The 16,166-nt window shown below is 39.2% G+C and overlaps 1 protein-coding gene across 3 annotated transcripts in view; it reads left to right on the forward strand.

Annotated features, from left to right (window-relative positions):
- The window catches only part of NFATC1 (nuclear factor of activated T cells 1), a 147,559-nt gene that overhangs the window by 50,778 nt on the left and 80,615 nt on the right, over positions 1-16,166 (forward strand). For all 3 annotated transcript variants that reach the window (XM_073331805.1, XM_073331807.1, XM_073331806.1), the window contains exons 4-6: positions 7,021-7,223; positions 10,585-10,757; positions 13,189-13,329. In XM_073331805.1, the coding sequence (XP_073187906.1) occupies positions 7,021-7,223; positions 10,585-10,757; positions 13,189-13,329 (517 nt within the window). The remainder of the gene's footprint in view (positions 1-7,020; positions 7,224-10,584; positions 10,758-13,188; positions 13,330-16,166) is intronic.

The raw sequence follows: 16,166 nt of genomic DNA on the forward strand, positions 1-16,166 counted from the left end.
CTGGCTGCAAACAAGCTTACCTAGAATATCTTCTTTTTCCCCCGTATACTTGGTGGCCAAAAAACCCTTCCTAAATCAAGGTATTTTTATCGATTATCGTCCTTAAGGGCCAGATTATGACACCCGAATAGCACTTGCAAGGTACTGTTTGTGAAGCTAATACACATGTATTAAGAAGTTTCTATGTAGAATAGAGCAGTCTGCATTGCCTTTAGTTATTCTTTCAGTCAAGTATATACATTTTCTAATTCATTCTGACAGAATCTTCTTCTCTTGTGTCTTTGAGAATGAGATTATTCTTTCAGATAGCTTTAGGAAGTCTATTTGTTAGAACAGGTTTTCTAAGTATTTTGACATACTTTAACACGCCAAAGGCATAAAGAGATTGGAAGGAAACATGCAAAGTATTTGAACGGCCTTTCTCAAAATAAACATTACGGTTTATAATAGAAATTTACTTCCCAATCTTGAAAATAGCCACTTTTGCTGGAGTTATGTATGACATACTTGGATAGGATAATGTCCAGAAATCATTGCATTCTACAAAATATAACTGTCTATGGTAAGATTTTTCAAGGGGATTTCTAAATGTTTACATTAAAATAACCTGTTGGCAAATCCTACTTGTAATTTTCAAATACCATCATACTCCTCCCAACTCTGTAATTTTGCTAATTTAATTTTACAAATAAGAGATGGACCCAAGATGCAGAGTTTGGATCCTGATCTGAACTTCCCAAAGATCCAGTTTGCTCATTTTTGGAGGCTTGACTTGGTCCCATCTTCTCCATCACAAACACTACCTTGTGATTAAAAGTTTGCTCTCTAAGTAAATCTTGGTGGTGGAGGGGGGTTGTTTGGTATTGTTTTTTGGTGGGGGTGGGGGTGGTTTCCCCAAGCTTCTCTGGCTGTTACAGCAATATCTATTTGCTCTTAGACCACTTCAGGGACTGGATGTGCCAGTATTAGCCATTTAATTCTGCATGCAGCACGTACTATAGGAGAAAAGTTGGGATTTTTTTTTTTTTTTGGCGCTGTCAAGATGAATAGCAGTTTATAAGTGAAAATCAAGATATCTCAGTGGGAGAAGGTGTTGTGAAAGAAGTGACTTCAGGGTTTAGGAATTCCAAAGAAACCTTACTTCAGGCAACATTAGCATGATTATCAGAGCAAAAAGAAATTTGCCAGCCAGTGTATCCTGTTTCTCACTGTTGCACAAAATTACATATGGTGACATGGGGCTTAATTCTGATCACAATCACATTCGTGTAAATTAGGAGTGACTTCACTGATTTCAGTGCAGTTAGATTAGTGTAAAACTAGGGTACATGAGATCAGAACCAGGTTCAGAATCTCCATTACCACATGAAATCAATTTGATATACTATCTCTCAAAATTGAGAAGCGCAGATTAGTCAGTGATAAATCAATATGACAATAGAAGATAGATGACCTATTTTCACTCCAAAACCAAAACAAAGATCTTTATCTGTGCATTTAAGCTTTGTCTGCATCTTTTAGTCTATATTAAAACAAGGTCTTGGAGAACATACAATCTTCAAATTTACTCAGCAAGGGGGAAAAAAATCCCCCACCAAAACTACTTTGGGTCTGATTCTCATTTGCAGTAAAGCCCCTTTACAGTGCTCCAGCAGGGGCTTTAGTATAAATTAAAATCAGGCGCTTTAAGTGCAGACATACTCATGCCAGATAAAATGTGATCTCTAGGAGAGCAACATTTTTATTATGAATAATGTAGCTGAGAGCAACCTTGTTGCCAATGTTCAGCCACTGGGATATTAAGAGAGGAGCTTCTGCTTTGGGACCGTGTTACAGAGGGGAAAAGATAAAAATAGGGTGTCTGACGCATGCATCCCATGCTGCAAGCCAGGATACAGAAATCTTTATAACCAAATACAGTATTCCAGAACATGCATGGAAAATATGCACGTGTGTGAGCGTGTAAAATTTTTTCCTAACCAATAGGAATGCTTATTCCCCTTCCCCCCCCGCCCCGCATTGCCTTCCTCTTTTACAGGCATCTTGTATATATTTCTTTTACCTGCTTACAATTGTAAAAGTCCAGTGACTCTATTCCAGCTGTGCCTTCATTGCCCACCCTCCGGTCCTTGTCACACTGCTCAATGTGACAACGTTTAAATATTTAGAGAGTGTGGCAGGATATTCTTTCTTGTGACTAGTTCAGAGAGAGCAAAAGCTAGTCCATTCTCTAGACATCTGCTAGCTGCCAAAAATTCATCAAAAGCCCAAGTCTGTCTGTCACCGCTATTGATAGTGGTTGCCTGATCTAAAATTAGGCATGCACCATACGTGTCCTTTTTAAATGTTAATCCTTGCATTACATTTTGTTGCTTCTGTTGGCATAGTGGATTATGTGACATAATGCAAAAGTAAATAATATGATGCAATGGATAAAACTTAACGGGGAACACTTATTTGAGATCAGGTGCCTCCTACTGTATGGCTAGATCCTGCAGCACTTACCCAAACAAAACTTCCATTGCCATAGATAACATGAAGTCAATGGAAATTTTGTCTGAGTAAGGACTGCAGGGTCAGCTCTGTACTGATTAGTTTAGTGAGAAACCTATCAGAATTATTTATTTCTATTGTTTCACTGAGTGGGCAGTTGAGCAACCAATGCTTTGTTGGGGCTTGAATGTCCATGTTCATTGAGTACCATAAATAATATCTATTTTCAGACTGGGAATTAAATAGATAACAGGGAATAGGTCTTCAAAGCCAGCCAAGTAGTTCATCACTAATTGAGGTTGTTAGGCAAAGAGCTGTAGTCTTGCCCAGGCATACAGAAATCATGAGCTGAACTCCCCCAAAATCAGGGTTGGCTTAAAATTCACGAGTCTTAAAAAGTAAATAAATTTGGGATCTTTTTATTTGTTTTCTGGTTTTTGAACCTTTCAAGGTCACATTTTCCTACAAGCAGGAAGGTTATAAACTCGGTTTTCTTTTTGAAATGAAAGCTGGGATTCTCACATATTAACTTGACTCTAGGAACTGAGGCTGTAAGAGAAACACCAAATATCCTGAGGTGAGAGTCATGATAAAATTGTGAGAGTTGGCAACACTGGTCAGCTTTGATTTAAAACCAAACAGTCTTATAATAGCAGAGCCTGATCTGAGTCTACCATTTCTTCTTCAGTCCTTTTGTCCTGATTCAGCAAAACATATAGGGCCTTAAGTGCATGCTTAGTGTACTACTTTTGCTGAGCCAGGGCTTTGACAGTTCTTCACTCAGTCTATTTTAACTAAAAACTCTCACTCCTTAATATATCTCCATGTATGTTTATTTTAATTCTTTATTGTCCATAAAGAGTGAGTGGAGTTAGAAAAGAGAATCTTTAAAGGTAGTATTGTGGAGTTATATATTTAATCTCTTTCAGTGACTTCCAAATCAAATTTATTCAGATTACAAGTAAAAATATGCATCTTGCCAACCCTGTATATTCCATCTGGCACCTCAAGATCCAGCTGTATTCTTTCTGCCTCTTACATCATCATCAGTTCTGCCTCTTACATCAATGCTAAGGTTCTATGATTGGAAATGTTGATGAGGCATGAGGCAAAATAGATTTCAGGTCACTGTGCAATAGCTGTATTGAGTCTACTGTGGTAACAGTAGTAAACAGCTATGACTCTACGGCATGCAGGGGCGGATCCACATTGAGGTGCCTGTTCCACAGGGTCACAGCTTGTGCTGTAATTGCCCTTTAATTGTTCAGACTGGATATTGAGACATTAGGAATTAAAGGTGAAACATCCCATTTTCATATACAGTATAAATATATATACTTACAACAAGTCCTTTTTGTCTCTATAGGGAGAATCAAGTGTTTTTTGTGTGATACTATTTTATGCATTAAAATTGGACTGTGTATAATATTAAAGAAGACTTTAGTAACTATATGCAAGATTAACAGCAAGAGTCAGATTCCTAAAGTAGAAAAAAAACAAAACTATTCTTTTTAAACCTAAAAAGAGCGTGAGGATAATAACGTTTTCTGAAGACCCTGCTAGTTTGATGAGCAAGTTACTACAAGTGATAGAGAAACATGGTAAATGTAGAATCAAACCAACAAGAAGAGGCTTAGAATTGCTACAGTACAGGGATATATAACCTTCTTGCAGTTATGCTTAAGATGGTGGCATAAACCCCTGCTGGAAAAGTATATCCTTTGTTAAAACTTCCCTCTTAAGTCTGAGAGATATAACTTCTTACACTCATTCAGGCAGCAAAGTAGAAAGCCCCTACTCATGTTAGTTTCTGATTCAAAAGAAACTAAGACTTTTCCCTGCTGCTTGTGGCTGTTGAAGTGGTTAACTGAACTAAGGGATACAGACCATGGCACCTGTTTGAAGTGAACACTCAGACTTAGGTCTCCTTTTATCTTATAATAGTACTAGCGTTGGCTTAGTGCCATGTACTGGGGGGTTCAGAAGAGTTAATGAAAATCATAATGCATTCAACCTCCCCCATAATAAGCCATGCTTGCTTGCATTCAACAAAATGGGTCGTAAGCCACCTGTTGCTCCATGTAAGGGCATAGGAGGGGCCAATCTAGCTAGTCTTTTAAAAAAGAAAGAGAGAGAGAGAAGATGTTTATTGAAAAATCAGACTAACTAATTTTACTTCATTTAGATTTATATTTGGTAATGTTAATATACTAAAAAAGAGTAGAATGCTTTTAAAACAGTTCCCGCTCAAACTGCAGTGAAAGCCCTTTATGTGGTGTCCTAGCAATGTAGATTGGATAAAATACTACAGCAGTGTAGCTGAATTGTTCTCTTTTTTTTTCTTTTCTCCCTCCATGTATATTCTTTAGATAGGAAAATAGAAAGTGCCAGACCAGATAAAACCATTTGGCCCAGTAAGTCTAGTCTGGCCACTACAGAAGGCAGGGTGGGATGTCTGAGACTTCAGAGGAAGGTGAACAAATGCACGGTGCACCTGATCAATGCTGCATATGGGAGCAAATTTCCTGACTAATGCTGTAATTATCTAAGAACCTGCAATATGAGATATGATTAACATTATTATAATATGCGTATGTACTGCAGGGAGAGGTTAGTGTTTCTATGTGTGCTCCACAGGATTTTGCAATTCCTCAGGAAGGACTTGATTGGGCCAAAATAGCTTGAGATCTTGTCTTCTAGCAGCATTTCAGGTCCTGTATGGTAGAAATACCAAAAGAAGACCAGACCTCATGTTCTTTTGACCCCTCACAATTGGCTTCCTGAGCTATTAACTAAAGAAAAAGTAAGCAAAACACCAGTATCTATTATACTAGACTTTGGGTTTAGCCACATATTACTGTTTTCAGCTGTATTTGGGTTTTGTTGCATCTGCACACGCAGCAACTAAAAATGTTATTCATAAAATGACTACTTATGGCACCTGGGCAACTCTGTGTGAACTGTTATTAGCAGCCACTAAGCTTATACTATATTGAAAAGCTAGAAGATTATGTACCACCAATGTACGTATGGCGAAAAGCACACCCAGTGCTCTCCCAGGTCCCTGCTGTATCCTCCGGGACCTAAGGATGGATCTTAGCAGCCAAAGAATTCAAAACCAATTTTTGTTGTTAATATTTTTGTGTGTCTGATCTGATGATGATATTAGGAAATAGGCTAGTTGTGAAGCATCTTGTTTTAGAGACAAAGACATAAATGGGAGGAAACTATAGAGCCCTTTGTGTCTGACCATTGCATACTCTGCAAGCAGCAATGTGCTCTGTTTGCCATGGCATTAGTGGTGAGAGCCATCAGCAGTTCTCCTGGCCCCATGTCTGCCAGCTGGTAGTCAGACACTACGGCATATTTAACCAATTAGGAGAGTTCCTCCCACACTCCGCACACACCCATCTGCTGGCTGGATTTGTTTGGTCTGAGTGTGCTGTTTTGTTATTGCAGCCAAAACTATGATCTGAGACCCTCCTAATCTGAAGGTGACAGATCAACCAGGTGAGCCAAACCAGCAGGGGTTGAGCTAAGATTGTCTCAGCTTGTGGTCACTATTTGCTGGATGATATCTACGGTATGCTCACTTTTGATTAAGTTTTAGTTGGGGCTTCATTTCAATCTAAAAATGCGTGTCAGTATTGTGAGAGGGGTTGCTGTTAGTGTTATCGAACTACTGGACTAAGTATCCGAACAGTAAGCCAGCATGATCATTTATGGTCAGCTACTCGTGTCCTACTCCATTAGGTCAATTTCAGATCTCTTCTACACCCATGCCATCAGTTCCGCAACACCACTGCCTGAGTCACTGTCGGTTGACACCAGTGTAAATGAGACCAGACTCTAATCCACTGGGCCTGATTCTGCTCTCACACCAGCATACATCAGCATACATAACTCTGATGTCAGTAGGGTTACTGTGGGGTAATTGAGGCCCATTGACTTCAGTGAGATTTGTGTGCAATTCTCTAAGAATTTGACACTTAGGTGAACAAATAATGTAATGCATATACTATATCCCCAGTCTATTCCAGGCAGCATTTACCAGCATTTTCAATTAAGGAAAAAAAGAAGAAAAAAAAAAAGAGAAGAAGAAGATACACTAACCACAACCTTCTAGTGATGGTGGGGGAGTTCAGGGATGCATTGTGATAGTCCCTTCCAGTTTCATGGCCATTAGTTCTGCTGCCCTTAGTGTTGCTGCAGGAACATTGACTCCATTGTTTTTCGTAGAACACTGCTATAGAGAAGTAATATGAAGTTTTTGAATGCATGCAGCAGGACTGTTTTAAAGGCTAACTCCAACTAAAGTGCCTCAGGTAATTGAGAATAATGAGACGTTTTCTGAGTGCACCTTTTTTATTGTACCAATATTATGTTACAAAAAAAAAGGGCGCTTAACACTTAGCACCTGTCACAAGTTTTCTCCTTGAATTAGACTCTCTTGCTTATAAAAATTTAATTGATTCCCAGCAGTTTATGTGGATGGTGCTTAGTAGGAGTTTTCTGTTCTCTTGCCAGCTACACGGTTACATAGAAAGTGAGCCGCTCACGCTACAGCTGTTCATTGGGACTGCAGACGACCGCCTGCTGAGACCTCATGCCTTCTACCAGGTTCATCGAATCACAGGGAAGACTGTTTCCACCACCAGCCATGAAACAATACTTTCCAACACCAAAGTCTTGGAAATTCCACTTCTACCAGAAAACAAGATGAGAGCAATGTAAGACCCATGCACTGTACCTGACTGCTTAGCAGTTTCCTCTCAGTCTACCCACTTGATTTTTTTGTTGTTGTTGAGTGTATGCTGCTGCTTTTTTTTTTTTTTCCTGCTGAATTTTATAAATAATCCAGCTTCCTAGCAGGTTTCCAAAGATTTGTTGGGACAAATTACCCCTAATCAGTTTAATGCCAGGAAAAACTTTGCAAATATTAATGACAACTGGTTAGTTTCATTCTAGAGTTTCAGTCAATGTCCTTATTTGCCATTTAAAATGAGTATCTCAGTTACAGAGCTGTAAATATCTTCTACCTCAGCTCCTGCATTTAGGTTCTACACATGCCACCTATTTACTCCTGTACGTAGTACTACAAGGAACAGGGCCCGTTAAAAATTATCTTTGGGTTGGGGGAAATCTCATAACGAATATTTCCAAATAATTTAGCCTTTGTTAAGATAAATAGAACATCTTTTATGTATTATATTAAGAATCTTTATTCTTTTCCAGTGAAATTTGTTTAGGTCAAGACAAAACAAAATGTGACAGTAGAAGCAAAACAATTAGAACAAAAAGTAGCAAAGATACATTTATTTCTCAGTTTGAGCAAGGTATAATTATTCTTACAATCTCTAAGGGTGAAATTCACTCCCATGCAGAGGGGCCTATGCACCTTTTAATTCCCAGATTAGATTTTAAGTGAGATATGTGTAGGTCCTCTTCACACAGGTGATTTTCATACTAGGATAATACTGGTAGAGTGAAATTCATTCCAGTTCACAGGGCTTGTATGAGGGTCTCCAAATCCATTAAGCTCCAGCTTAAGGTCACAAGTGATACAGAGAAACTTGTATGGGTCCTCTGTACTGGGGTGAATTTCACCTAGATACATATGTATATGGGGTGAAATCTGGCCCCACTGAAGTCACTGGCAAAACTCCCATTGACTTTAATAGGGCCATGATGTCACCCATAATGTTATATGTTTGTATATTTATTTAAATATATAATTTTTCAAAAACAAAAAATCAACATGCAAACAACAACAGCAGCAACAACATGTATCAGAGGTCTAAATTAACTCCATTAAATCTCAGAAGATGCAAATTAAGGCTAAAATTCCGTGTTTAATCCATTTGACAACAGCTACAGTGGCACTTGCAGTGGGGCTAATGGGGACCAGAATGACTGCTGAAGGCTCAAGATCTTGGGACCTCTAGACTTTCATTATGCTATATAGTAGAATAACCCTACAACACTTTTGGCCAAATTATCTGTAGGTGTTAATTGACACAGATCCATTCAACCTATTGGAGCTGCACCATTTTATACCAGCAGAATATTTATTTGGCCCTCTATTTGATTTTTTGACAAGTAAGTAGTATATTAATTTTTTCTGTCACCATAATCATGTTAAAGGTGGCTGAAAAGATGTTGTACCAGAGCTGATCAATTTTCATGTCAAATTTGCAAGGCTGAAAATAAACAAAGCCAGACGAATAATTGATTTTTTGGTTTGGTGGCTGAATTGAAAAAACAAACAAAAAAAGTTTTGTTTTAGTTTAAGGTTTAGGTTTTAGTTTTTTAATTAAATCTAGCTAAATCTAGAAATGAAACATTTCATTTCCACATCTTCTTAAACAAAACATTTTGGCTTTTTCAAAATCCCCCCCCTCCCCCGCATTTTTTTGGCCAGATTTATTTGCTCAGTTCAACCCAAATTGGTGAATAGTTTTGATCGACCCCAAAGTGCAATTTTCAGCAGATAAACTATTCATCCAAAAAATGTCACCCAACTCCAGTAATAAAGTCCCATCAAGCATCACACACAATGTTTTGACTTCTATAGGACTTTATATCTCTATGGCTTAGGCCTCACACTCCCTTCATGAAACCTTAACAATGGGGTTAAAGATGAAATGCAAGTCTTTCTTACAATTATGTGCATTTAGGCCCCAGTGCAACAAAGCACTTAAGCACAGGAGAAATCCCATCTGCATTCATTAAAGTAGTCAAGCACATCCTTAACTTTAAGTGTATGAGTATTCCCATTGGCTTCAAATGGGACTGCTCAGATGCTTAAAGTTATGTGTGAGTTTCAGTGCGTCACTGTATCAGGGTCTTAAATTAGAACCTTAATTAATGGTGTGTTAAATTCCTTTGTTTTTAAATAGGAGCTAAAAAAGATAACATACGCAGCACTAGAAGTGCAGTATCTACTCCTTTGTATTGTATAGATCGTTGTACTAAATTTTGACATTGACACGGATACTCCATAGCTCTTATGGCCTCTTCTGTCAATGCATATTGTTAATTCATTCATTGGCAACACTGCATCTCTGATCTTGTCAGCAAATGCCTATGTTATTGTTATATCCACACTCTTAAAAGGCATGAAGACCAAAACTGGGGGATTGCCTTCCACAATTCATGTTTGCAGTGTGTGTGTTTGATGAATAATCTTTCAGTTTGCTTCAGAGTAGAATTTTAGATGTCTGGGGGGTAGTGTGACCATATTTCCCAAAAGGGAAAATGAAACACAATGTGGGGCTGGCCCGAGCCCTGCTCCTCTCCCCCTCTGTGCGTGGGGCTGACCCATTCCCTGCCCACCCTTCCCCCCCCCCACTGCACACGGGGCAGGCCTGAGCCCTGCTGCCTCCCTCATGCACAGGGCTCTCATCCAAGTCCAGCCTGCTCTCCAAAGGGGGCTGGCATTGCCCCTTACCTGAGCCCTGCCTGTTCCTCCACATGGCTGGCGTAACTGCTCGCCCAAACCCTGCCTCCTTGCCATGTGGTATCCACCCAAGCCTTGTTACTTACACACACACACACCTCCACGTGGCTGGCGTCACCACTCACTCCCCACCCCACATGTTCCTCTGCGCCCTCGAGGAGTGTGTGCCCCACTTTTTTTGTGAAATTGGGCATTTGTCTTGTTTGCTCTTGCCAACTGATCATCAGTTGGCAAGAGCAAACAGGACAGATGCCCACTTTCGCCAAAAAAGTCAGGACAGCCAGGACAGGGCTTAAAAAAGGGACTGTCCCAGCCAAAACAGGATATATGATCACACTACTTGGGAGGGAGGGGAGAAGTGAAACTGTTTGATTGCATTTACATGTGCACTGGTTATTTTATACAAGTGCAAAATAAAATTAAACTATGCATATCCAGTGTAATAAAACACATGCTAGAAATCCATATCTAAAAGGAATTATCATGCATCCAGCGTAATAATGTCCAAAATCTTAGTGTTTCTGCAGTTGTAAATAAATAAAAGCATGGGAGGGAAGGTAGAAATATTTTTTTGTGACTTTCTGGAACCTGCAGAGAGTTAGTTGAAATGTCCTGTGTTGTCTTTTGGACAGCATTGACTGCGCTGGAATATTAAAACTTAGAAATTCAGATATTGAACTACGGAAAGGAGAAACAGACATTGGAAGGAAGAATACACGAGTGCGGCTGGTCTTCCGAGTTCACATCCCACAATCCAACGGGAGAACTCTGTCTCTGCAAGTAGCGTCCAACCCTATCGAGTGTTGTAAGTAGCAATAGCCTTCTTGTTCTTGCCAGGTATTGTACAACCAATTGCCTGACATACAGCCTGTCCTTGTCAGTATGTTAAATGTTGTCTCATCGCATCTGTCCATTGTCTGAAACGTGCTTTACATCTCAAAAATGTATTTTACGTTGCATGAAAAGTATTACCCGTTTCCTTGGCAAAACAATATCTGGTCCCTTGTGCATTCACTCCTACAGGAAGTTCCTTTGCAATACATGAAGAGCCACGTTAAGCTGGTGTTTGAACTTGAACTGACTTGGGCAAGTTCCTTTATGCTGAGAGGCCCTTTCACAGAGATAACTGCTATTAAGAGTTTTGGAGAACTCCAGTCCAGCCTCATTTCTCCCCCCACCAAAAAATCCCTTTGACAAGGAGCTAGTGAGATATTTAAAATTGCCATATTAGTGTTAGTTTACTGCAGTTTCAGGAAATTCCAAGAAACTGACCTTCAGTATTGGGGTCTTTTTAATAGAACAAACATCACTTTATAAACCTGTCAGATTTGGACATAGACTTCTCTTCACCCGACCCCGAGACTCCCATTTCATTCTTGCTTCATGAGCCTAGTAAATACAGAAAAGGCCCTTTGCTTCATTTAACTTTACAGTTTTTGTCTAGCTGGGAAAAAACAAGCTTCAGTCTAACTCCTGTTGCTTTCAGTACTGGATGAAACACCACCAGCTTTTGGAGGTTCTTTTTGACTCAGATTAGCAGCCACAAATTCAGATTCTAATTAACGGAACCCTTTTTTAGACGATCCTTTACCTATCTCTCTGACTTCCCCTTGTTCCCCTGGAAGTAGTAACACAACTGAGAACAGTTTGACAGTCTGCCTTCCCAAATTGCCGTAGGCATAGGATCTCATCCACAGCTCTCTTGAGGGGGAGGGAGGTTCTGAGCCTTCCATCATCCCCCACCCGTAGCATCAAGATTTTTTGGTGGGTTCAGAACCTGCTGCTGCTCTTTGTGCCATTCCCAGGAGAGGTGCTCCAGACTGCACAACATACCTGCGAAGCCCTGTGTAATGTAAAATTTGGGGTTTCTTGGAAGCACAGTGCTCTTTCGGGTGTGTCTAGAGAAGAGCAGACCCATATTCCACCACCAGAATCTGATGTGTAACTATCGGGTCTTGAAACCAGAAACCCTTTTGCCTACAACTTAAAACCTTTCCTTCCCAAGCCAATCTCATTTAAAGAAACAAACTTTTTTTTCTAAGAAAAGTTAAGCCTGTGCTATGTGCTATATATGAAGAGTAGCAGAACCTCCCTAATACTAAGAGCTAGAACGGCACAAGCTGGTATCCTAAATACTATATCTATATATAATATATATTTATTACATTTTTTCCCTCCTTCCCCATTTCAGGATTGTTAAAGGCTAAATTTTGCTAAGGGTCAAATTCTAGCCTGAAATGCACCTACAAGTATATCCTGATCCTACCTCCCAATTAAATCTATGAGAGTAGGATCAGACTGTAATACCTAATATGCCAAATTCAATTATCCAATAAAAATGAGGCTGGCTATATCTGCATGCCATGTAAGTCAGGGGTTGCAGTGTAAAATATTATGGACTGAGCGGAAGTGCAGTGTATTATCTCCAAACAAAGCAAATACTCTTGCAATATGACAAGTGCAAAAAAAAAGTGTACCGTATGTTATTTCAAGTGCAAAAATCTGAAATAATCATGTGTCGAATACTCCATAATCCCTTGGTGCATGTGAGACCAGAAGGACCTAGTAAAATAGATAAAGTACTCACATCATTCTCGGAAGCACAGGTGTGCAAGCTGAATACCTCAGTTGAGAATGATAAAATACGTGCCATGAGGCTATAGGTTACTGTTTGCATGGTCCATGTGCAATTTGGTACTTAGAGCTTAATGGAACCATGCTCTCCAGCAAGGGTCTGTAACTGCTGGGTTACTGAAGTCATGAGTACAGTGTGGCACTTTGCCGAATTGCAAACCCTGCACTGAGCAACATATGCCTATTTTGGACCCAGAGGCTCTTGCTGTCATATGTGCCATATAAATGTTTGGCATAGGTATGGTAGAATGTGGCTTTATGTTATAGGAAATTCCTTTTAAAATAAATAAAAGAAACATACCATTTTAAGTAACACAGAACAAATTGGCTTTTTTAACTGAACAGAATGTTCTTTGTATGGTTCTTTTGAATCCATAGTACCTTATTATAATAAAAGCATTGTTTACAATTAAAGCACTTAAAACCAACTGTACACTGAGTTTCCTATAGACCTCCTGAACTTTCTTGAGTTTCTGTATCAAACTCAGTTTGTCTAATAAAAGTAAAAGTTGGGTCACTTATTTAAGTAATATTTACTGATTTTGTGTGTGTGTGTGTCTGTGGTTGTTTTTTTCTTTTCTTTTCCTTTTAAAACTCTCCAGCTCAAAGATCTGCCCAGGAACTGCCTTTGGTGGAGAAGCAAAGTACTGACAGCTTTCCTGTGATTGGGGGGAAAAAAATTATACTCTCTGGCCATAACTTTCTACAAGACTCCAAAGTCATCTTTGTGGAGAAAGCGCCAGGTATTTTTCTTTAAAAATAGACAGTCTGCATCCTTTTCTTGTTTTGAAACCCAGTGGAAATTTGATTACTGAATGGTGGTAATGTAAACACTGTCGTCCCATTTTCTTCCACATGTTTTCCACGTCATAGGGGTGGAGCTGTGTAGGTGATCTCAGCACTGTGTCATGTTATGGTTGTATATAATGCAGTTATAGCTGTAGATATGTTTCATTGCAGGCATACAATTGTGACACTGAAAGTGAGAGTTTGAAGTTTATTTTTGTAGCAAACCACAACTGTACCTGGCAGGTTTTTTTAGTTATTCTAGTCAAAGGCATTCTAAGAATTTCATCACATTTTAGTGTGAAAACATGCAAGATACTGCTGCTTCTTAAACATTTTTATAATTAGTGGGGAGATCACATTGACAGCACCTTGGTGCGGTAGGTTTGGTGGGGAAGGGGATGTGTTTTTTTTTCCTTTTGTGGTGAATTTTTTTTTATTGATAATAGAGACCTTTAATCCTCCGTGTCGGGTTGTGTAGAAAATGTAAGCCTTGAAGGGCTTTGATCATTTATTAGGTGTTCGTTTAAGAGGATTAACATTGTCAAAAGCCTGTCCAGTGGAGGCTCATTCATTTCAAAGGAACAATTTTATTTTGCCATTAAGAACCAAGGTTCTCTCCCACACACTTTTAGTCATCAAGTTTATCATTACTGCAACCGATATGCTAGCATCTGAGTGTCCCAACTCACCCTCAAGTCAGTGGGCATTGAGGGCACTCAGTACCTTATGGGATTAGGCCCTATTTGAAGTTTCAGGTTAAAGCATCTGTAGGGATTGTGGTTCATGTAACAATAATGCAAAATACGGTATTTTATTTCTGATAAGATGATGGTTAGAGTGGAGCTGTGAGTAAAAGGCAGGCTCTGAAAGGAGATAATTAAGGAGGAGGAGTATTCTTGTTTTGGAAAGGGTTTCCCTGGTGCTGGCGCAAACCGTACATTCCACAGCTGCCTGCTGCAACCCCCTGAACTGTAAGCTGTCTTCTGAGCTCCTCAAGCACTTAGCATCTCACAGCCATTCAAGTGCAGGCTTTGACATTCTGTCTGTTTAACCCTCACCATTCATTAAGTTCCAGTAAGACTACACTTCCCTGCTGTGTGACTATTGTCAATGGTATGTCTGGGGGAGGCATGTGTTTGTGCTGAGTCAGGGAACCTCCTTAACAAATCTCATTAACAAATCAAAGTAGATGTGAATTTATTTCAGAGTGGTCCCTTCAGAACTTGACCCACTCAAAGAAACCCAAAGAGCCCGTCTGAAATTTCCCAATGGGGTTCTGATTTGGCATAATTTAGGTAATCAAAACTATACCTAGGAATATCTCCATTAACGTGAATGGCTCAGATTCTCTGTTGGTAAATTGGCTCCATTGACTTCAAAGGGCAACTTTTGACTTCAGTGGAACTACATTGATTTCACACCTGCTGAGGATCTGGCCAGATGTGCCTGAGCAGTAATGCAAATATCTGTCTATCTTTTAGAAAGTGAAAGAATTACAACTTAAAAACATAAGTTCCAGAATCTGAGTGAATTGGGAAGAAAATATTATGTTTCGTTTCTGTTTAGTCCTCCATGTATGAAAATGCGTTAGGATGACATTTCAAAAATGAAAATCTAGATTGGACTCATTACAGGAAGGAAACTGTCTCACAGATTGCCCTCTTTGATGCATGTTTTTTTCTGCTTTACTTTCTCACTGCACTGGAAAAATTTTGAAAGGTCATCCTTAAAGGAAAGGAGTACTTGTGGCACCTTAGAGACTAACCAATTTATTTGAGCATGAGCTTTCGTGAGCTACAGCTCACTTCATCGGAAGCATCCGATGAACACGGATGTTCACTCTGAAACCCATCCTTACAGGGTACCTCTGAATATGAAGCTATCCAGTCATCTGCAGGTAACATCGCCTGGGTATATAAAGCTATCCCATTTTGCAATATGACATGCCAAAACCAAAATTTGCCTTCAGTTCCAGGGATCCAAATAAAGGCCCAATCCTGCAGTTCTTACTCAACAAAAATCCTGTTGCAGTCAAGGGGAGCTTTGAAGGCTCCTGGAATTCAAAATCAGATCCAAAATAGAGTAGAACCTCAGAGTTACAAACACGTTTGGAATGGAGGTTGTTCGTAACTCTGAACAAAATGTTATGGTTGTTCTTTCAAAAGTTTACAACTGAACATTGACTTAGTACAGCTTTGAAACTTTACTGTGCAGAAGAAAAATGCTGCTTTTAACCATCTTAATTTAAATGTAACAAGCACATAAGCAGTTTCCTTACCTTCTCAAACCTTTTTTTTTAAATATCGGGGAGTAGCTGTTAGTCTGTCAGTCTGTATTCACAAAAACAACAAGGAAAGAAGTAGGGTTTTTACCCACAAAAGCTTATGCTCAAATAAATCTGTTAGTCTTTAAGGTGCCACCGGACTCCTTGTTGCTTTTTTTAAAACTTTCCCTTTATTTTTTTAGTAGTTTACATTTAACACAGTACCATACTGTATTTGTTTTTTTGTTTTTTGTCATTACTGCTGCCTGATTGCATACTTCTGGTTCCAAATGAGGTATGTGACTGACTGGTCTGTTTGTAGCTCTGGTGTTTATAACTTTGAAGTAAATGTAATTTTTTAGGATTTTAAAAAAAATGAATAAGAAAATAAACAATGAACAGGTGAGCACAGTACAACGTATTTTATATAAATAATGTCTATGTGGATGTGTATGCTGAAGTGGAAGTAAATAATAGAGTTCTTCCACCTCACATAGAAAAACACACAGGAAGAGTACTGGGGCACAT

The sequence above is a fragment of the Lepidochelys kempii genome, chromosome 2 (genome assembly GCF_965140265.1).
Source record: "Lepidochelys kempii isolate rLepKem1 chromosome 2, rLepKem1.hap2, whole genome shotgun sequence".
NCBI classification, from domain to species: domain Eukaryota; kingdom Metazoa; phylum Chordata; order Testudines; family Cheloniidae; genus Lepidochelys; species Lepidochelys kempii.